We start from the raw sequence: 23,081 nt of genomic DNA, 5'->3' as shown, positions 1-23,081 counted from the left end.
CTGATTCATGCAGTCTCCTCTGAACAGTTCATGTTGAGATTTATCTGTAACATGAACTCTGTGAAGCATTTATTTGGGCTTCAATCTGATGTGCAGTTAACTCTAATGAACTTATCCTCTGCAGCAGAGGTCACCGGGTCTCTCTTTCCTGTGGCGGTCCTCATGAGAGACAGTTTCATCCTAGCGCTTGATGGTTTGTGCAACTGCAGTTGAAGAAACTTTCAAAGTTCTTGAAATGTTCCTGATTGACTGACCTTCATGTCTTAAAACCTCTTAAGGCTTGGTGGGACTCTAGCTCCCCATCTCGACAACATCTGGGGAAATTGCAGAGCACAAAATTCAAAAAACAAAAATCGTAATATTAAACATTCATGAAAATACAAGTGTCATACATCATTTAAAAGCTTACCTTCTTGTTAATCCAGCTGCTTTGTCAGATTTCAAAAAGGCTTTACGGCGAAAGCATACCATGCGATTATCTGAGGACAGCGCCCCACATACAAGAGCATTAAAAACATTTTCCAAACCAGCAGAGGTATCACAAAAGTCAGAAATAGCAATAACATAAATCACTTACATTTGAAAATCTTCCTCTGTTTGCAATGGTCTCAGCTACACAACAAATGGTTGTTTTGTTCGATAAAGTCCTTCTTTATATCCCAAAAAAGTCAGTTTAGTTGGCACGTTTGATTCAGCAATCCACCCGTTCCACTAATTCAACATGCATACAAAGGAATCCCAAAAGATACCAATAAACTTTGTTCAAACAAGTCAAACAACATTTCTAATCAATCCTCAGGTACCCTAATATGTAAATAAACGATAAATAACAGAGATAAAATACCGGAGATAAATAACGATGTGTGTGCCCTCATACACGCACGCCACAAGACTCCAGTCAAAATGAGAGCCACCTTGAAAAACTACTAATTCATTTTTCAAAAATCAAGCCTGAAACACTTTCTAAAGACTGTTGACATCTAGTGGAAGCCATACGAACTGCAATATGGGAGGATTTCCTTTGAATTTCCCATAGACAAGCATTTCAATGGGTGACCTCAAAAACAAAATTCTGGATGCATTCTCCTCGGGTTTTCGCCTGCCATATCAGTTCTGTTAAACTCACAGACATTATTTCAACAGTTTCAGAAACTTCACATTGTTTCCTATCCAATACTACCAATTATATGCATGACCTAGCTGGGCCTGAGTAACAGGCAGTTTACTTTGGGCACGTCAGTCATCCGAACTTCCGAATACTGCCTCTTAGCCTTTTTAAAGTAATGATGGACTGTCGTTTCTCTTTGCTTATTTGAGGTATTCTTGCCATAATATGGAATTTGTCTTTAACCAAATAGGGATTTCTTCTGTATACCACCCCTACCTTGTCACAACACAACTGATTGGCTCAAACGCAATAATAAGGAAATAAATTCCACATATTAACTTTTAACAAGGCACACCTGTTAATTGAAATACATTCCAGGTGACTACCTCTTGAAGCTGGATGAGAGAAAGCCAAGAGTGTGCAAAGTTGTCATAAAGGCAAAGAGTGGCTACTTTGAAGAATCTCAAATATAAAATATATTTTGATTTGTTTAACACTTTTTTGGTTACAACATGATTCCATATTTGTTATTTCATAGTTTTTATGTCTTCACTACTATTCTACAATGTAGAAAATAGTAAAAATAAAGAAAAACCCCTGAATGAGTAGGTGCTTCCAAACTTTTGTCTGGTACTGTTTATCAAATCAAATCAAAGTGTATGTCTCATGCGCCGAATACAACAGGTGTAGAACTTACAGTGAAATGCTTATTTACAAGCCCTAACCAACTATGTAATTTAAAAAATTTAAATTAAATTTAAAAAATACTTGAAAAAAAATAAGAATAAGAAATGAACGTAACAAATAATTAAAGGGAAGCAGTAAAATAACAATAGTGAGGCTATATACATAGGGTACCTGTTCAGAGTCAATGTGCTGGGGCACAGGTTAGTCGAGGTAATTGAGGTAATATGTACATGTAAGTAGAGTTATTAAAATTACTATGCATAGATAATAACAGAGTAAAAAAAAAATGGCCATTAAAAGAACATAAAATTGATCAGAAATACAGGGTAGACATTGTTAATGTTGTAAATGACAGATTTTTAACAGAATATCTATATAGGCGTAAGGAGACCCATTATCAGTTCCAATGGCACGTTGTTTTAGCTAATCCAAGTTTATCATTTTAAAAGGCTAACTGATCATTTGAAAACCCTTTTGCAATTATGATAGCACAGCTGAAAACTGTTGTGCTAATTAAAGAAGCAATACACCTGGCCTTCTTTAGACAAGTTGAGTATCTGGAGCATCAGCATTTGTGGGTTTGATTACAGGCTCAAAATGGCCAGAACTTTCTTCTGAAACTATTCAGTCTATTCTTGTTCTGAAAAATGAAGTCTATTCCTTCCAAGCAATTGCCAAGAAACTGAAGAACTCATTCAACGCTGTGTGACATTGGAACATAGGAGTGATGGTTGCTGATAATGGGTCTCTGTACGCCTATGTAGATATTCCATTAAAAAAATCTGCCGTTTTTACAATAGTAATTTACAACATTAACAATGTCTACACTGTATTTCTGATCAATTTGATGTTATTTTAATTGACAAAAAAAAAAGCTTTTCTTTCAAAAAGGACATTTCTAAGTGACCCTAAACTTTTCAAGTTCATGAGGAAATCAGGAAATTGAAATAAATTTATTAGGCCCTACTATGAATTTCACATGACTGGGAACACAGATAAGCATCCCTTGGTCACAGATTCCTTCAAAAAAAAAGAGTCTCATAATGGGCCTCAGGTTCTCGTCACATTATTTCTGTCCATTCAAATTGCCATCGATAAAATGCAATTGTGTTCGTTGTCCCGACTGCCACCATAGGGCACTTTGTTCACAACATTGACATCAGCAAACCGCTCACCCACACGACACCATACACGTGGTCTGCGGTTGTGAGGCCGGTTGGACGTACTGCTAAATTCTCCACATTGGGGGTGGCTTGTGTCTGGTGGACATTTATGCAGTCAGCATGCCAATTGCATGCTCCCTCAAAACTTGAGACATTTGTGGCATTGTGATGTGTGACAAAACAGCACATTTTAGAGTGGCCTTTTGTTGTCCCCAGGACAAGGTGCACCTGCGTAATATCATGCTGTTTTATCAGCTTCTTAATATGCCAGAACTGTCAGGTGGATGGATTCGTGTGGCAAAGGAGAAATGCTCACTAGCAGGGATGTAAACATATTTGGGCACAACATTTGAGAGAAATAAGCTTTTTGTGCATATGGAACATTTCTGGGATCATATATTTCGTATCAGGAAAGATGGGACCATACTTTACATGTTGCGTTTATATTTTTGTTCACTGTATATCAATGGATTGTTTGTAAATTGTTTACTGTAAGAAATTATGGGTGGCCTTATAAGGTATCGTCTCTTACTGTGCTCTCTCCATTTGTTTGATCCCTCCTGCCCCTATTGGTCGATTCGTGTAGCAACAACAAAGCAGGTTTCCGGGTGCACAGCATCACCAAAACTGTGTATCTAATTTGTTTGCTTTATAACTAACTGTCAGACAAGCACAATGGGTATTACAAAACTGGCAGATTTGATTCGTAGCGATGCACCTGGTGCCATTTCTTACAAAGAGATCTGCGACTACACAGGTAAGTGTGCATGCTTGGAACTACGTAAGGCTAACGTTAGCTAGCTAGCATGCAGTTTGCTACTAGTATCAACATTGACCTCCTTCATATGCTCTTTATCTCATCCTAGCATGTATAATGTTATGGAGCATCAGTGTGCCCCACCCAATAATTGACATGACGTCTCCCCAACATTGACTCTACCAGACAGGGCAGGCATTATTCACGTTATCAAAATAGCTTGGTCAAGTTTAATCCAGTACTAGATATGGGCACAGTTGGATGTTTCCTACTCATTGAGTTCACTCAAAGATTTTACAAATGCAGTCATTTGTTTTGTCTCAAAATTTTAGGAAAGGTCATTGCGTTGGACACCTCCATTGTTCTGAACCAGTTCCGCACTGCAGTACCAAATCTTCGGTTACTGGGGTGAGCTGTCATTTCTAACTTCTAAATTGAGAAGAATACCCAAACGTTGGCATTGTTGACAGCACCTCAAATGTGGCTTCTTCCTCCTTCATCGGCAGTGATCTAAAATCACAGGATAGGGGAAAGCATATGGTGAATGTCTACCAGTTATTTACTGTCATCTGTCCAATTATTTCCAGCCAGTGCAGATGAAGTAAGTAGCTGGAGGAAGAGAGGGAGTCACTTTAGACTATTGGGATGTGTAGACCTGTGTAAACTATCTGAATTCTGGGCCATGTTTCTGTTTCTAACCCATGTTCCCATCCTTTCACTCTAGTCCCTTGACAGGTTTGTTCTTTCGAACGTTAACCTTCCTGGAGCATGACATCAAACCATTGTTTGTGTTCGATGGGAAGCCTCCTGGAGAGAAAAGGGCTGTGGTTAGTGGTGCTCTTAGAATTACAGCTGAGACCATGGCTACCTATGGTGCCTTCAGAAAGTATTCACACCCCTTGACTTTTTCCCCATTTTGTTGTTAGAGCCTGAATTCAAAATTGATTAAATTGAGAGTTGTTTGTCACTGGCCTACACACAATACCCCACAATGTCAAGGTGGAATTATGTTTTAAAAAAATCGTTTTTTTCCAAATTAATAAAAAATGAAAGCTGAAATGTCTTGAGTCAAGTATTAAACCCCTTTGTTATGACAAGCCTAAATAAGTTTAGGAGTAAAAATGTGTTTTACAAGTCACATAATAAGTTACATGGACTCACTGTGTACAATAATAGTCATTAAACAATCTGGTTAAACACTATCTCATCTCTGTACCCCACACGTACAATTATCTGTAAGGTCCCTCAGTCGAGCAGTGAATTTAAAACACAGATTCGACCACAAAGACCAGAGAGGTTTTCCAATGCCTGGCAAAGAAGGGCAGCTGTTGGTAGAGGGGGGGGGGGGGAAGACATTGGATATCAAGACATTGGATATCAATTACAGCATGGCAAAGTTAATAATTACACTTTGGATGGTGTATTAATACACCCAGTCACTGCAAAGATACAGGTATCCTTCCTAGCTCAGTTGCCAGAAACAATGAGATCAATGGTGACTTTTAAACAGTTACAGAGTTTAATGGCTGTGTTTGAAGAAAACTTAGGATGGATCAACAACATTGTAGTTACTCTAAAATACTAGCATAATTGTCCGAGTGGGAAGCTCTGAATAAAAATATTCCAAAATATGCATCCTGTTTACGACAAGGCACTAAAGTAATGCTGCAAAAACCTTGGTGAAAGCAATTCACATTTTGTCCTGAATACAAAGTGTTGTGTTTGGGGCAAATCCAATACAGCACATTACTGAGTACCACTCTCCAAATTTTCAAGCATAATGGTGGCTGCATCATGTTATGGGTATGTTTGTAATCGTTAAGGACTGGGGAGTTTTTCAGGATAAAAAAACAAACAGAATGGAGCTAAGCACAGGCAACATCCTGGAGGAAAACCTGGTTCAGTCTGCTTTCCACCAGACACTAGGAGATGAATTCGCCTTTCAGCAGGAAAATAACCTACAACACCAGGCCAAATCTACACTGGAACTGCTTACCAAGAAGACCGTTAATGTTACTGAGTGACCGAGTTACAGTTTTGACTTAAATCTACTTAAATCTATGGCACGACCTGAAAAAGGTTGTCTAACAATAATTAACAACCCATTTGATAGAGCTTGAAGAATTTTGAAAATAATAATGGCAAATGTTGTACAATTCAGGTTTGGAAAGTTCTGAGACTTAACCAGAAAGACTCACAGTTGTAATCACTGGTAAAGGTGCTTCTACAGAGTATTGTGTCGAGATGGGCGAGGAAAAAATCGAATCAATTTCAGTCTGTGACAACAAAATGTGGAATAAGTCAAGGGCTATGAATACTTTCTGAATGCACTGTACCTCACAAAATGATACCCTCACAGGTAGTGCACTACACTAAATAGGGAATAGGGTACAATTTGCTACAGTCCATGTCAATATGATTTAATTTAATTGTATTCTCTGTTTTCTTTCAGTTGGAGAAGAGGGCACAGGCTGCAGGCTGGAGCTCCCCCAGTCATTCAGGAGCAGGTAAGAGAAACATTGGAATTCAATCAGAGCGCATACTAGTTTTCCATCTTCCTGTATTTTACTTTTGACCTCTCTGTGGGCACCTGTAGTGTCCCCTCAGACACAGGACTGTCTCCACCTTCTGAAGCTTATGGGTGTGCCCATCATCCAGGTCAGTGAGCGAGTGCTCTATGTAGCATGCTAACCCTGAACACATACCCTAATTATACCAAGTTGTCTTGAACAAAAACCAACCACCATAACATATGAACCCTCTCCTTCCACTCTCTCGCTCTCTCCAGGCTCCAGGAGATGGCGAGGCACTATGTGCCCACCTGGTGAAACAGGGCACAGTAGACGCGGTAGCATCAGAAGACATGGACACTTTGCCCTTTGGTGGAAACATCCTGATCCGCCAGCTCAATGCCAAGAAAAACAGGTGAGAGTGCACCTTTGAGTCCATAACCATGTCTATACAGCCTGGTTTCATAGACTAGACATAATATAGTAAAAGTACTTCAGGGACACTCAAATTAGTATGATATGTTTTGTATTTATTTTACCTTTTTTTTAACTAAGCAAGTAAGTTAATAACAAATTATTATTTTCAATTATGGTCTTTCTGTTACTAGTCAAACACTCTAACCACTAAGCTACCTGCCACCCCAATGGTTACATAAGACAATGATTTGGTATGGGTGAGTGTATAAGATGAATGTCTAGCAACCCAAATAACGCAAATGTCAAGAAACTACAAGGTTGCATATTCGAATCTCATCACATTTTAGCTAATTATCAACGTTGTAACTACTTACTACTTTTTAGCTACTTTGCAACTACTTAGCATGCTAGCTAACAATTCCCCTAAACCTAACTTTAACCCTTTAACATTACTCATAACCTTAACCCTAAGCTCAACCATAAAAGCTCAAGACACCAGCAGGATACTGAAACGTTTGCCTGCCGACAGTACTTAGCACCTCTGACCAGGGGGTCTGCAGTCAATGTCTTTTTTATTCACACAGCAAAGACCTTGGAAGTCGTCAGGCACAAAAGCCTTGTTAAAATACTCCAAACCAGAATGTGGCAGTTGCGTTGTTTGGCTTTGCATATCTGTGCGTATTACTTATGGTCTACATTCCAAGCTATCAAATCGAATTGGTCGCATACACATATTTAGAAGTTGTTATACGGGTGTAGCGAATTGGATGGAGACATGTACACTCTGGCAAATGTTGCGCTAATGTTGCTATTTTATAGAAAGCCCTTGTTGATACTAATCAGATGACCACAGCTAGATAACTACCTAGCAAGATGACGAAGAAACAATTTAATTCACTCTCCATAATCCCATACTGTCATTGCCAGCCCATAGCCAAATGTTTAGCTAGCTAGCTAAAGTTAGCATATTTGCTAGCTAGAGCAACATAGCCAGCTAAGGACACTGCACTAACTCAGCAGCTAACACAGGCAGCTGTTTAATGGAAACTAGCAAATCCATTGTGATTTAATTATAATGCCAATACTAGCTACAGTGGTTAGATAGTTTGGAGGAAGTGTTTAGTGTTGTGTGTATTGCATCTGTGCACTTAGCTAGCTACTATTCAATAGCCAACATTGCATATGAAGTGTTGGCTCCCCCATGTGGGGGTTCGTGCTCTCTGATTGGCTCAAAGTGAAGTAGTTGGCCACTGACACGAGCATTGCGATTCTACAAGTAGAATCGGTAGGTTCGGCGCTACCGGGTCTGCATGCAGCAGGTACTACTTTTGTTCTAGCAAGAGAAGGAACACTCCCACTGTGATAAATACCTATTGGCAGACTATCGGCACAGAGATTGTTGGTGTGTTTCATGCATAACACTGACCCTAACCTTAACCCCTAACACCTAGGTTAGCTAACGTTAGCCACCTAGCTAGTGTTAGCCACAATAAATTGGAATTCGTAACATATATCATACGTTTTTGAAAATTTGTAGCATGATGTACTAATTGTGATTCACAACATATTGTACAAATTGCAATTCATAACATATCATATGAATTGTAATTTGTTACAAATCATACAAAATAGATAATGGACATCTACAAAGTAATACATATCATATGAAACATATCATACTAATTGGAGTGTACAGGATTTATCTTTAATATATTTACAGTTTGTTCATACTGCTGTGGTTTCCCCCAATAGAAAAGGATTTAGGCCATGGTTACTTCTAAGCACTTTGGCAAAGTATTAGTAAAAAAAACAAAAAAAAACCATGATGACTGATGTTATAACTGTAATGACTGATGGCCAGTTCTCTGGGTCTCTAAATCTAATTATTCTTCTCCTCGCAGCGAAGTCATTGAGTACTCTCTGCCCAAGCTGCTAGACATTTTGAAGATAACACATGAAGAGGTAAGATACCTCCTCCACCCAAAGCATTTGTATTGAATGAGGCAAAGGCCTTCATTACATGTTCATAGGCATCATGTGTACAAGTATATTACATTCTTGTAAGGCATAAACATCATGTACCTTTCTCTCAAGTGTAATCTCTCAACTGTCTCTCAACCCTCAAAATGCTCCCATACTATCTATTCAGTGATATTTAATCTCTTTGGCTAACACCCCTTGTCTTTCCTCCTAATGTATGTCAGTTTGTGGACCTGTGTATCTTGTTGGGCTGTGACTACTGTGACAAAGTCACAGGCCTTGGACCTAAGAGAGCTCTGACTCTGATCCAGCAGCACCGGAACATAGAGAACGTGGTGCTGAACATCGACAGAAAGGTACATGTTCCCTCCCTGACAACTGTTCATATTACTGCAATGCAATTGTCTTGGAGATTTTGGTGCAAATGTGTTTTCTGAAGTCTTATCTTTTAAGTCTGGATAAAATATACTAGTAAACCAAGAAAATATTAAATGATCTATGTCATTTGTTACCACTCCACATATGAATAACATATATGAACTAATGATTATTTCATTTTTCATCTCAGACCTCACCTTCTATGCTATGTTCCTGTCCATGTAATTAGACTAACACCCAACCCCTTTTCTCCCTCCTCCTTCAGACCCACCCTGTCCCACTGTTCTGGCAGTATCAGGATGCCCGCAAGCTGTTTTTGGATGCCCCCCTGACCGAGCTCCCGAACCTGGTCTGGACTGAGCCAGATGAGGAGGCCCTGGTCCACTTTCTGTGCCACGAGAAACACGTCAAGTACTGTTCTGGTCCTGTATGACCGACCACCTTTGGAATTAGACCAGGGGCCATATGTATCAAGCATCTCAGTGTAGGATCAGGTTCCCCTTGACCATGTAATCTTATTAATTGTGTTCGAAAAAGTCAAACTGAGGCGCTTGATATATGCGACCCCTGGTGTGCACAAATTGAGTCCTCTATATCTGCAGTGCATGGTTGTTTTATGTCCTTGCCCAGTAATCTAAAACGGAATTATTCCATATACAGTGCCTTGCGAAAGTATTCGGCCCCCTTGAACTTTGCGACCTTTTGCCACATTTCAGGCTTCAAACATAAAGATATAAAACTGTATTTTTTTGTGAAGAATCAACAACAAGTGGGACACAATCAATAGAGTTTTATATCTTTATGTTTGAAGCCTGAAATGTGGCAATAGGTCGCAAAGTTCAAGGGAGCCGAATACTTTCGCAAGGCACTGTATGTGTATGTGTTATGTAGGGAGCAAAGAGTACGAGGTCGAATGCAGAAGTTTAGTGAGAAGCGTGAACGCCTGAGGAAGGAGAGGGAGGAGGACGAGGCAGCAGGACAGAGCCGACAAACTCGCATGGGGGACTTCTTCCGTGTTACACGGAAAAGGCAACAGGTAATATAACCCCACTATGACACTTTTATGACACCTCACCATTTTATGGTGGGAGTACCTGCTAAACTCTATATCTCAAGGCCCAGAGCCTGGTATAGAGATGGCTATATATCAGACTTTATTAGCCTGTTCATTGATACCCAATGTTTCATATCTACGGTATTAATGGCTTTGGAGATCCCCATACTGTATCAACCCTTTACATTGGTCCACTATATCCAATACAGCTAAGGTTAACTTGTCACATTGTTGTAACAATGTCACATTGTTGCCTTGCCTTGTTTGGCAATATAACATTTCATGATTACAGGTTGGCTAAAGCAGAAACAGACTAAATCTACACTAAAGGGATATGACACCTAAATTTGCCTTTGTATTTCTGGTATGTATTCAGTTATTGTGTTGTGTCTGAAATACCAGCCTTATCTCCACTTGTAGCCATCTGAAAGTGGGGATTCCATTGGCACCAAAGAAAAGAGAGCAAGGCCAAAGTGACACTGCCCTCCGACGGAGTCTGGTGGTACTGCAAATGCATCCTTACCAACCAACTGTCTGACAGTTAAAAGGATGTGCTTGTTCATGAGGGTCTACCTGAGAAAGGAGCTGTGCAGATCAACTGATCTATACATTTCATTAACTTCCTAACGATTGAGCATAAACCAATTCTTATTATGTAAAGATTTGTGACAGCGAGTACCTTGGGGTCGTGTTCATTAGGCACCGCCTTGAAACAGGGGGCAGACTACCTGGGCATATCCAATAAGTAACGCTCATATTCGTTTTCCGTTGTAAAAACGTGCCCTAATGAACATGACCAGGGCAACTCCTAGGGAGCAAGTAAACAGGATGAGCAGAGGCGGAGACTCATTGGCGAGAACAGTGCAACCACTGTCTGTGGGGCCTCGGCTTGCTTGTTCCCTCATCCAAAACAGGAGCCGATTGATTTCTATGGAGGAAGGTCAGATGGGCTCATGGCTTATTTGGTGGACACCTGCTACCCTCAACAGTGCCAAATCTGAGGCAAAGGACTTTCTTATCTTGATAAACATGATCATGTCAAAGTAGAGACCAAAATATGATAATGTCTTGTATCTGTGTTTTTACACAAGATGTCAGTATGATGGTATTTACTATTAAACGTTTATTCATCAATGTAATTTGTTGTCGAATGGTCATTGCTGCCCACCAGATCTTCCCACCGGTAGGTGTCAGTCACTTTCCGGTTAGCTGTCTGGTACACCTCCTGTATGCCAACGAAGAAGGAACGTGTCCGTCCCACTAGACCTCTCAGCAAGGTGTCTGAACCACCACCGTTGTCGAGGCAAGCCTCCCCGAATACATCCCCTCCCTAGGCCTCGATAAACTTCTCCCATCGTTAGTAGCTCCATTTCTCAACCATGGCGACGAGTGCAAAGCGAAAACAAGAGGAGACGCATCTCAAGATGCTTCGGGAAATGACTAGCCAACCCCCGAATAGGAAGTGCTTTGATTGCGACCAGCGCGGCCCGACTTATGCCAACATGACAGTGGGTTCCTTCGTCTGTACCACCTGTTCTGGCATCTTGTAAGTACTGTGTTGATTATATGGTTGTGTTTTTATGTGGGCTTGTTTTTAAAGCAAAAGGACGCTCTTTATTACATGTTTTGGTGGTTTAGCCTAACGTTGGCAAGCTCCCCAACACAGCAGGTAATGCTATCCGACGTTAGCTCTCGAGGCCATAGGTTGGGCTGGGTCGCAAGCCCATGCTTTGTTGTAAGGAGGGGTCTCAATTCCCAATCTTTAGAAGGTCAATATTCAGATCCATACCTAGCTTGGTAACTAACTATAGGATTGTTTGTGCCGAAAGTACTTGTCTGATAAAATGCAAATATTTGACCAGTGTGTCAAAACGGCACGTCACCGCACCGGCGAACCTATTTCCCAATCATCTCGTCTATACCGTAGGCGTAGTTTGGGACATCCGTTGCTCACGCCTATATGTGTATAGATCGAGCAGGGATGGGCAGTCTTCGGGGGGCCTGATTGTTGACACACTTTTTGCTCCAGCTCCTGCTAAAAAACCCTACTCCAAATAATCAACTAATCAAGGTATTCAGTTTAGAATGCAATTCCGTTTAATCAGGTGTGTTAGTTATAGGGCTGGGGGAAAAGTGACACAAATCAGGCCCCCAGGGATTGGAGTTTTCCCATCCCTGAGATAGAGGAAGTGTATAAGTGCCAGACAGACACTGTCTTGTAGAATACATGAAATGGGACAGTAGGTCAAGTAATGCAAATTATATGGTTCAGAGACCACAATAGGAAAGGACTTCTGACAAGACCACAACTGATGCCACAAGTGATAATCTCACGTCATATGTGAAGGCTAGGCACAATGAATGCATAGCCTTATGAGTCATATAATGACTTTCACTGGTGGTTTTCACTTTTGGGATGTGCCATCTGATTTCAATTACTTTTTGACCTCTTTTGGACATGAATGCCAAAACATATAGGAGATGGAGTTTCCCAACATGAGCCCTTTTTGCATACACCACCCTTCCATGAAATATCCATGTCTTCTTCACTGGACAATATACATTTTTGAGTTTGATATAATTCAAAAGCTCACAAACAGGGTTGTCAAACTTTTATATATATATATATATATATATATTTTTTTTTTTTTTAAATTTTAACATAAATTATCTAAATGCATAAACTCATTTTTTCCCCACATGTAGCTTAGACCTTATTTGACATCATCTAATGTGTTTGTTAGGCCTGCTAAAGGTTGAAACAGCATGCTATTGGGTGTCATGGTTTGCCAGATAAATGTACTAAAATGTGAATAAAATATAAATGTCATCTTTGAAATGGTAGCACAAAGATGGTTTGGAGGTCCACACCTCAGAGAATGTTGATTTGAATGGGAATACCAGTTTTAAATTATACTGTTAATCTTCCATAGGAAACCTATTGAAATCATAGAAATGTAGATAAAAGAATAGACATTCCAATTTAAGTTGACATTCTACGCTGGGGGGACTGGTGGCCATCTTTGTGGTAGTAATTGGAAGTAAACATTAGAATTTAAATTATGTACCAGCTAATTTGCAGTGGTCTGAAGAGAGAAATCCATTCTATGAATGTCTATGATTGAAATTACACCCGCCCTGTATTCAACAGTATGCTGTGTCTCAACAGATAGCGGGCACAATACAAACACCTCAGCTTATGTAAAATATGGTTAAAGCATATGCAAAAATAAGTTGTTTTTGATAATTGCTGCTAAAGGACAAATAGTTTGACATCCCTGTTTATATTTTCCAGTGTTAAAGACATTGATGCAAAATGGGGCAACTTTGAGCACCTCTATCTCCTAAATGTTTTGGCATTCAGGTTCAAAAAGTCACTCTGGCCACTTCTACCATGGGCAAACATATATGACAAGTTTTGTTCAAATATAAAGGGGTGCGGTCAAAAAGTGATTGAAATCAAATGGAACAACCCTTTTGACAGTGAAAGTCAGTAAATGCACAGTTTAGCTGTGAGTGTGCAGTCATGTTGTGCCTGGTCTTTGTAAACTGAATGACACCGAATACATACCCCTCCACTCCCAACTAGACGAGGGCTGAATCCCCCCCACAGAGTGAAGTCCATCTCTATGACCACCTTCACGCAACAGGAAATCGAATTCCTACAGAAACACACCAACGAGGTAATGACATGAGGTCAAGTAATGTACTAAGAAATGTGCACTTCAACCCTAGTGTTCTGCAGAGAGTGCAGGCTTTTATTCCAGTTTAGCACTAACAAATCCAATTCATTCAAAGGTAGTATTGATGATTAGTTGAGTCAGATGTGTTTGTATTGGGCTAGAACAAAATCCTGCTTACCCTGTGGGTCCCTAGGACCAGCATTGGAAAAACACTGGATTAGTGTCTTTATGCATGTCTGTCTCCTCATGTCTGCTTTCTTTATTTGAGGTTCTTTTGTTTCTCTCTAGGGAGTTTATTGGCATTCCTTTTTCTCTCTCGCGCTCTCTCGCCACACCCTCTCCCCAAACATTTTCTCTACTCTAGGTTTGTAAACACATCTGGTTGGGGCTGTACAATGACCGGACATTGGTTGTTCCAGACTTCCACGAACCACAGAAAGTAAAAGAATTCCTCCAGGAAAAGTACGAGAAAAAAAGATGGTAAGATGCTTCTTTTTGGTTCATTCATCTGTTCACTGAACTTCACTCATTTGCTTTCTATTGTGTTGTGTGAACTGAGCATCTTCAAAAGCAGAATAATTTGATTTACAGATCCGACACTTTCTATTGTGCTGTATTAATGTAAAATCACACTCAGAGCTCTCAATGTAAAATCTTATGAATTCACTTTAAAAAAAACAAGTAACAACCCATTTTTACATGTGAAAATGATTTCACCTTGGGAACTCCCCATCGATTCTATTTTTATTCATGGTTGTGTGCACACAGGTACGTCTCTCCAGACCAGGCTAGAACGGTAGCCTCAGCCCAGGCTTCCAAGTCGGGCACCTCAGCCAGCAGCACAGGCAGCACCCCGGAGGTCCAGCCCCTGAGAACCCTGCAGCTTAACAAGACCCCCCCAACGCGTCAGGTATTTCCACATCTTCCTTCCTAACATATGACGTAATACATTTCAGGCTAATGTGCTTTTGAGTCATTTCCTAACATATGGGGAAATCCATTTTAGGCTGATGCAACAAAAAAAGAAAAAAATCATAACTTTGTCTAGGGTAAATTCAATTCCTTTTTAAACTCAATCCCTTTTTCACTTCCATATTTGTATTGCATTTGTAGAAGTGCACAGAAAGTGGCTTTTTAGACCTGAAATGCCAAAACATTCAAAAGATAATGGTGCTCAAAGTTGACCCATTTTGCATACTCCACCATACATCCATGTCCTCATCACTGGAAAATATATATGGTTGAGATTGATAATATTTAAGAGATTACAAACACCGTTGTCAAACAATTTTGTTGTCTTCCAAAAAAACAAAAATGTTCTGTGTTTTTTTTACGTCAAATTTTCAACATGATGAATTGGTTTCACATATGTTGTAGCTTCGACTCTATTTTACATCATCTAGGTTTTGTTTTGTGTCCGCCATCGGTTGAGATACAACATGCTCTTGAATACAGGGTGGATGTCATGTTTTGGCTGATAAATGTACGAAAATAGGAATCATTTGGAAATGTCAACTTTCAAATGGTACCACAAAGATGGTTGGAGGTCCACACATCAGAGAATGTTGACTTGAATGGGAATATCTGTTTTAAATTATACTGTCAATACTTTATAGGAAACCTATGAAATCATAGAAATATAGATAATAGAATAGACCTGACAATTTAACGCTAGAATCGCTGGGCCTTAGTTATAGTAAATGATACAGTCCAGTAACAGCTTATCTTTAGAAAGTATAATGTAAAAGAAGGATAGGAACCCTCAGGGTGCCGCGGTCAAATTATTTAGTATAAACATAAGTGCCAATGCTGATAAATAGACATAAGACAAATGTATATATACCTTGACAAAAATATATTCATGACAAGATATGAAAAAAAGGAGGCATTTATTGATTGTATCGGGCCCTGTATTGTGGGCCCTTAACCGTGCCTTTACGCGTGAATCAATCTCGTCTTCTCATATCTATGCTCCCAATTTTACACTATTCTAAATGAATTCAACCTCTTGTCTTCACCCTCCTTATCATTCAGTTAGGCCTAATTTGAATTCAGTTGAAGTAATGTGCACAATTATCAGTTTCTGTCATCCACGCATTCCATTTGAGAGAGAGAGAGAGTGAGAGAGAGAGAACAACTGGTAGGACAGCGGAGTCAATCACCACCTTCCGGAGACACCTGAAACCCCACCTCTTCAAGGAATACCTAGGATAGGATAAGTAATCCTTCTCACCCCCCCCTCCCCCTTAATGATTTAGATGCACTATTGTAAAGTGGCTGTTCCACTGGATGTCAGAAGGTGAATTCACCAATTTGTAAGTCGCTCTGGATAAGAGCGTCTGCTAAATGACTTAAATGTAAATGTAAATGTAAATAAAGCTCTAAGTACTGTCCTTCTGTTTGTTTTAATCACATTCTGACAACTGAGCAATGTAAAATACAGACATTTAGGAAAAGTCAGGGAAGGAGCAGTACGTTGCTTTTTTCTACCCCAATTTGTTTTATTTATTTACAAAATCAATCATCTGTGGCCGTTGGCGTTAGCGGTTCTAGTGTTGACATTCGATGGTGGTCGGATCTTTTGTTTGTAGTGATTCAAATTATACTTGTACCAGCTAATTTGCAGTGGTCTGAAGGGGTGGGTCCATTCTATTATTTCTGTGATTGAAATGAAACCCACCCCGTATTTAAGAGCATGTTTCAACTGATGGTGGGTACAACACAAAGTCAGATGATGTGAGATAGGGTCTAAGCTACAGTACAACATTAGCAATTTTAGATACTTTATTAAAGGTCTAAAATGTTGTTTATTTTCAAACCCTCTGGTCATTATAAAATAAAAAAATAGAAACGTCACTTTTTCAGGGCCCTGTCTTTCAAAGATCATTCGTAAAAATCCAAATAACTTCCCAGATCTTGATTGTAAAGGGTTTACACACTGTTTCCCATGCTTGTTCAATGAACCATAAACTATTAATGAACATGCACCTGTGGAACGGTCGTTAAGACACTAACAGTTCACAGACGGTAGGCAATTAATGTCACAGTTATGAAAACTTAGGACACTAAAGAGGCCTTTCTACTGACTCTGAAAAACACCAAAAGAAAGATGCACAGGGTCCTTGAAAATGCCTTACGCATCCTGCAAGGAGGCATGAGGAGTGCAGATGTGGCCAGGGCAATGCATTTCAATGTCCGTACTGTGAGACGTCTAAGACAGAGCTTCAGGTAGACAGGACGGACATCTGATCGTCCTCGCAGTGGCAGACCACGTGTAACAACACCTGCACAGGATCGGTACATCCAAACATCACACCAGCGGGTAAGGGACAGGATGGCAACAACAACTGCCCGAGTTACACCAGGAACGCACAATCCCTCCATCAGTGCTCAGACTGTCCGCAATAGGCTGAGAGAGGCTGGATTGATGGGCTTGTAGGCCTATTGTAAGGCAAGTCCTCACCAGACATCACTGGCAACAACGTTGCATATGGGCACAAACCCACAGTCTCTGGACCAGACAGGACTGGCCACTGACGAGTCACGGTTTTGACTCACTGTGGGTGATGGTCAGATTTGCGTTTATCATTGAAGGAATGAGCCTTACACTGAGGCCTGTACTCTAGAGCGGGATCGATTTGGAGGTGGAGGGTCCATCATGGTCTTGGGGGGGGGGTCACAGCATCATCGGACTGAGCTTGTTGTCATTGCAGGCAATCTCAACACTGTGCGTTACAGGGAAGACATCCTCCTCCCTCATGTGGTACCCTTCCCGCAGGCTCATCCTGACATGAACCTCCAGCATGGCAATGCCACCAGCCATACTGCTAGTTCTGTGCGTGATTTCCTACAAGACAGGAATGTCAGTGTTCTGCCATGGCCAGTGAAGACCCTGGATCTTAATCCCATTGAGCACGTCTGGGACCTGTTGGATCGGAGCCTGAGGGCTAGGGCCATTCCCCCAGAAATGTCCAGGAACTTGCAGGTGCCTTGGTGGAAGAGTGGGGTAACATCTCACAGCAAGTACTGGCAAACCTGGTGTAGTCCATGAGGAGGAGATGCACTGCAGTACTTAATGCAGCTGGTGGCCACACCAGATACTGACTGTTGATTTTGACCCCCCCCCCTTTGTTCAGGGACACACTATTCAATTTCTTTTAGTCACATGTCTGTGGAACTTGTTCAGTTTGTCTTAGTTGTTAAATATTATGTTCATACAAATATTTACACATGTTACGTTTGCTGAAAATAAACGCAGTTGACAGTGAGAGGATGTTTCTTTTTTTGCTGAGTTTAAAAGTCAATGGGTGCAACCCCATGTCCCCAGTTATTTTTCTTTAAAGCATGCTGTCATTCTTCATGCCCTTCCATCTCTCTCTCCCTCCCTCTACAAGTCTCCAGTGGTGGTTCGCTCCCAGGCCTATCCTATAGTTCAGGAGAAGAAGTTTGACCTCCTATCTGACCTGGGTGGAGACATCTTTGCCACTCCGCCCTCTCAGGCTGCCAGCAACTCCAACTTTGCCAACTTTGCACATTTCCCGAGCCAGTCAGGTAATGAGTGGGAATGGCCTTCACTCAAACTAACTTCAGTTTCAGCCAAATTTCCACTTAGTCGTGCAATAATGTCAATGGGTGACTAAGTGAAAATTTTACTCAAATGGCAGTTCAGGAGTTTCCCAGTTGAGTTGATTCGAAGTGTTTGTCTTCAACGAGACGACATCATATCTTGAGGGCTTGGAAATGATCAGTTATAAAGAGTAGTGTAAGAAGACTTAACACGTTATTATAATGTGTTTGTGTTAAATCATTGTCATCTGCCCCTCCTCCCATGTACCATAATGCCATTATGATTTCCTCAATCCTCACATTGTCAGTGTTTTGTTTCCTCCTCTGTGGTTTGCAGCGACTCAGGTTAGCTCAAACGCCGACTTTGCCAACTTTGAGGCGTTTGGCAACTCTGGAGTACCTTCACATTTCAGCACCTCACCCCCCTCACAGTCCTTTGCATCAGGTACCCCTGGGTCCCATTCTCATACATTCCCTCTTATTTACATTATATCTGTTCCAAGCCCAATAGGGGCACAGCATGTTATTTTTGTGTGTTAGTGTCCATGTCCATTGCCATGTGTGTATATTGACCCCTGTGTATGTCTCTCTCGCTCTCTGTAGGGCGAGGTGTCCCAGTGCCGTCGGTGGCCGGTGCTGTACCGGCTCCGTCCCAGCTGGGCACTTCAGCAGAGGACCGCTACGCTGCTCTTGCTGAGCTGGACAACGAGCTGAGCTCTTCGGCCCCCACAGGGAGCAGTGTCCAGGGGTGAGAGACAGACGCCACTTCAAAACTTGGCACTAAAAATAGGCAAACTAACACTGCCTCTGGATCTTGCTAAAAAGTGTTTTTTTTTTATGATTCAATGAGATTTGATTCATGTTATGTATTTATGTGAATCTAGGAATATGTTTGGAGCTGCGTTGGGTACCTCGCCTGCCCAGACTCAGTCAGTATTACCCAGCATGCATGTGCAGCAAGGCTTTGGAGGTGAGTGGATTGTGTTACATATTCCTGAACATTGAGTTCTGAAATGGGTGACCCTCAAATGTAATGAAAACATGATGTAATGTCCTGTTTCAGCCATCCCGTCCAATAATCCATTTGTTGCCGCCGCCCCGGATATGGCCACCAACCCCTTCCAGACTAATGGTATAGCACCGGCCGTGTGTGTGTGTGTGTGTGTGTGTGTGTGTGTGTGTGTGTGTGTGTGTGTGTGTGTGTGTGTGAGTGAGAGAGAGAGAGAGAGCACGTGAAAGTACATAAATACATGCATAACGTGTGTGTGGTTGAAGTCAGAAGTATGAACACAAGCATGCTTAAAGGACATGTTTGGGCCTCTGCCAGTGAATGTGTGTCAATTTGTCTGAAATAGCATTGTTTGATATCAGTAGATACTGTACATTGAAAGGTACGGTTGTGTTTGTGGTACTCACTCCGCCCTCCCCTCTCTCTCTGTTTCGTAGCCTCGTTTGGCACAGGCTCTATGAGTATGCCTGCTGGCTTTGGGAACCCCTCCTCTTACTGCCTCCCGACCAGTTTCAGTGGGACATTCCAGCAGCCCTTCCCTGGCCAGGCCCCTTGCCCTTACACCCAGCCAGGGGCCTACCACCCCCAGCAACCCAACGGTAAGTAGTGTGCCCTCTTCTCCTTAGTAGTCTCACCCATACCAAAATATAGTTTGGACTTTACTTCAAAGCTGTGATTTTCCCCCTCCCTCCCACCACCAAATATTGTGTTTTGACTCACCAAATGTTTCAAATTTTCTTGTGGCCCTCCACTATAAACAAAGGTCGTTTTTCTGGCAGGTATCCCTGTAACAACGGTAAATGTAATAACTTTTCTGTTTGAAATAACTTGTAGATTTTTTTCTTATGTAATAAAACCAGTAAATGTTAAAGCTTGCTGGTAATCGTAATAAATTGTGGAATGATAGAGAACTTTTGCTGCTAAATCTAAACTTGTCATCTACAATAGTTCCCTGCTAATAATTAGTCGCTAAAGAAGTCCCCAGGACGTCACAAAATGGTCGCCAGGACGTTGTCATAGTCCCCTGGCGGTCTTGTCTAGTTCCTGGTTGGTCCCGGGGACGACACTGGGGATATTACTTAGGGCGTTCTTTGGTTCTTTATGTCATAGTCCCCTGGAGGTTTTTTTTGTCTAGTTCCTGGTTTGTCCGGGGAACGTCACCTGATTCTCAAATAAACGTATATTTTATTTTGTTCAGTATAGTTTGTATTGAGCTGGATGGTTGCTGGTGTTACTGACTGTGTTATTTCTGTGCAGCACATGACTTTGATAGCCTCTACTGAACTGAAGCCAAGGTTGTTAGCTTGTGTTACCTTGTAATGGCAGTCTTCAGGTTTCATGCAAGGTTACTCAACATGTTCATTTGACACCAATTGCCCTGGTGCCATCCAGATCGGCCAAACCGATTTGAAATCGTTCGAATACTTTGGGTGTTTGCTTGAGCCTTCCTGGAGTGCCGGATTAATGGTTTTAGCACTAGTCCATGTCCATAATAACAAGGGAAATAACACAGACATTATTATTACATGATCAGTTGAAGTTATGGTTCATGAAATAAAGTTGCTACTGAACTGATGACCTGACATAATAACCACCGGATAACATAATAAGCTTGATTTAATAAGGATAAAATAAAGTGGTGTGTGAATGAGTGTGACTATGCATGTGTGCACATTTCAATGTGTGCTTGTGAGTGTCTATGTATTCCTGTATGAGTTGTTTGTGTTGTGATTGGCACTAGGTATGTGGTGGTATGTGCATCAAATTGAGGGTAGTAGTACAAAACATTGATTTTGGTATGTTATTACATGTTTGGTTGAAGTTATTACATTATTCATGAAGTTGTTACTCACCGGTTAATGTAAAAAACGTTACAATTTAGCAGAAAAAGTCAATTTTACCATTCAACATTTTATTACGTTTACCAGCAAGTTGTTACATTTACCAGGTTTATTTCAGCCAGATTCTTTTCTCTGCATGGACAGGCCCTGGTGGATACCCAGTCTACGGGCAGACCAAGCCCTCCATGACCCCCTTTGGGCAGCCCATGGCTGGGCCGGGGATGACCAATAACCCATTCATGGTGAGCAGTTCGTAGCTTTTGTGTGCGTTTCCAGATCATGTTGTGGGACCGAAGGATGCATTGTGGTCTTTAATACTTGTAATACCAGTGTGAAACACTTTGTGACATAACACATACAGGTCTGAACAAATACAATTTACATACACATGCAACTTCTGCATGGGTCCAATGTAAAAACACCTATGTGGGCGGTCACCCATGCAGCTGCGCTCTCTCTGCTAACTTCATGGATGAGTTTGGAAGTCATGCTGATAGTGGTGTTATTTTACGATATTGATGAACCATTTGTTTTGAACCAGGCGGGAGCCCCGGCTGGATCCTACCCCGCTGGAGGCTCTTCCACCAACCCCTTCCTGTAGCGCGTCTATCTCCTCGTCAACACCACCAGAGGGCAGCATGCAGCACCTATTCAATGCACCGGCTCCGTCACACCCTGTGATGTGAACGTACAGTTCTGAAACTCTGAATTCAAGTTTTTATTAAAAGCTTAGTTTATGACACTATAAAGGACTATGGGATTTGGGACTGCCATGGAATGATGCCCTTGGACTAAATACATTCTCTATACATTTATTTTTTTTGCTCATTTGACAGCTCTTTATTGTGCATTTGTAATCACATTAAAATACAAGGTATAATAAGGACTTGACATGGTTGGGCAACATTATGGATGTGCCGCTATGTTTTTACCAGTGTGTTTATAGGATAACAATCAGGGTTGTATACAAGTCTAGGAGGAAACTGAGGTGACGTGAAGAGTTTTTGCCTCGAATTATGTGAATTATCAGGCTGGCAGAGGAGATATGCACCTAATTCTATTTGAGGGGCTACTGGCGGTCAAATTCAGTATAATTTAATTCTGTGTAAAATAAACTATGTAATGTGTAACGGTTTCAATGGGCATGGTGCCTCTGCCTGTAGATGTGGCATCCGGGAAAGGGACTTTTATTTGGTCCGTAATTAATACCACTATTACTGCACGTGGCCCTGTTCTTATTAGGCTCAAAACACCATAGTGCTATCCCAAGGCGTTGCAACAGCATTTTGCCTAGCGGTTTACAAAACCGTTGAATAACCTTGAATACAACCCAGGTCTTTTACCCTTACTCTTTTTTTATTTGTTACTAGGATAAGTCCAAGTGTAACAACAGCCCAAACACACTAACGTTAGCGAGTTTTGAGTCCGTTTGGAAAGGAACAAATGCCTGGTAACAAAAAAACATGAGACCCCAGACTCCAGCACTAGCCGTTTTGATGACAGGCAGGTGTCTACTGCAGCACAAAATGAGAGGGAAGGAGAGTAGGGAATAGAGAGGAAAGGTTCTTGTGCTCTAAGCGAGCCCTCCATGTAACCTGACACGCATGTGTGTATAAAACACCTGAGAAGTTTGTTTTTATTTGGAGAGATGGTTACTTGTGGCACCCAATCACTTTTAATGAATTTAATCGTTACTTGCCATTACAGGAATATGTAAGTCAATGTGTACATATATAAATATATGTATAAATATTAAAGATTTTTAACTACAATATGCTTTTGATTCAAATGTTTTCATTTAGAATTCCCTATCCCCATTACGTAACGATGCGGGGGTAAAATCACAGGGGAAGCCAAAAAAAAGCCACATTACAAGTTATGTGTTGTGATAATTGCGTTGTTTGCTTTATAACCTTTTAGTTCATATG

General features: G+C 41.0%; 2 protein-coding genes across 5 annotated transcripts; both read left to right on the top strand.

Moving 5' to 3' along the window:
* Nucleotides 1-3,522: 3,522 nt before the first annotated feature.
* On the top strand, nt 3,523-11,193 carry LOC135516663 (probable flap endonuclease 1 homolog). 2 transcript variants are annotated; one of them, XM_064940947.1, is made up of 11 exons: nt 3,523-3,715; nt 4,048-4,123; nt 4,440-4,542; nt 6,168-6,222; nt 6,312-6,373; nt 6,504-6,640; nt 8,544-8,604; nt 8,847-8,978; nt 9,266-9,411; nt 9,892-10,036; nt 10,475-11,193. In XM_064940947.1, exons 1-11 carry the CDS (start codon nt 3,634-3,636, stop codon nt 10,529-10,531), a joined length of 1,056 nt encoding a protein of 351 aa, XP_064797019.1. In that variant the 5' UTR covers nt 3,523-3,633; the 3' UTR covers nt 10,532-11,193. The 2 variants fall into 2 exon arrangements, with proteins under 2 accessions (XP_064797019.1, XP_064797020.1); XM_064940948.1 differs by lacking the exons at nt 3,523-3,715; nt 4,048-4,123 and adding an exon at nt 4,135-4,316.
* Nucleotides 11,194-11,276: 83 nt separating this feature from the next.
* Nucleotides 11,277-22,925, top strand: LOC135516632 (arf-GAP domain and FG repeat-containing protein 1-like). Of its 3 annotated transcripts, none has more exons than XR_010451974.1 (12): nt 11,277-11,600; nt 13,644-13,737; nt 14,102-14,217; nt 14,506-14,647; nt 18,132-18,288; nt 18,641-18,748; nt 18,907-19,051; nt 19,188-19,273; nt 19,367-19,435; nt 19,750-19,911; nt 21,272-21,395; nt 21,695-22,925. XR_010451974.1 is itself a non-coding variant. In XM_064940945.1 (12 exons), exons 1-12 carry the CDS (start codon nt 11,434-11,436, stop codon nt 21,752-21,754), a joined length of 1,404 nt encoding a protein of 467 aa, XP_064797017.1. In that variant the 5' UTR covers nt 11,278-11,433; the 3' UTR covers nt 21,755-22,925. The 3 variants fall into 3 exon arrangements, 2 of the variants coding, with proteins under 2 accessions (XP_064797018.1, XP_064797017.1); XM_064940945.1 differs by having other exon boundaries at nt 11,278-11,600; nt 21,298-21,395; XM_064940946.1 differs by lacking the exon at nt 18,641-18,748 and having other exon boundaries at nt 21,298-21,395.
* Nucleotides 22,926-23,081: the final 156 nt, after the last annotated feature.

The sequence above is a fragment of the Oncorhynchus masou genome, chromosome 3 (assembly GCF_036934945.1).
Source record: "Oncorhynchus masou masou isolate Uvic2021 chromosome 3, UVic_Omas_1.1, whole genome shotgun sequence".
In the NCBI taxonomy this organism is placed as follows: Eukaryota; Metazoa; Chordata; class Actinopteri; order Salmoniformes; family Salmonidae; genus Oncorhynchus; species Oncorhynchus masou.
Note: the sequence above shows the minus strand (reverse complement) of the source record. Positions and strands in the feature narration are given on the sequence as shown.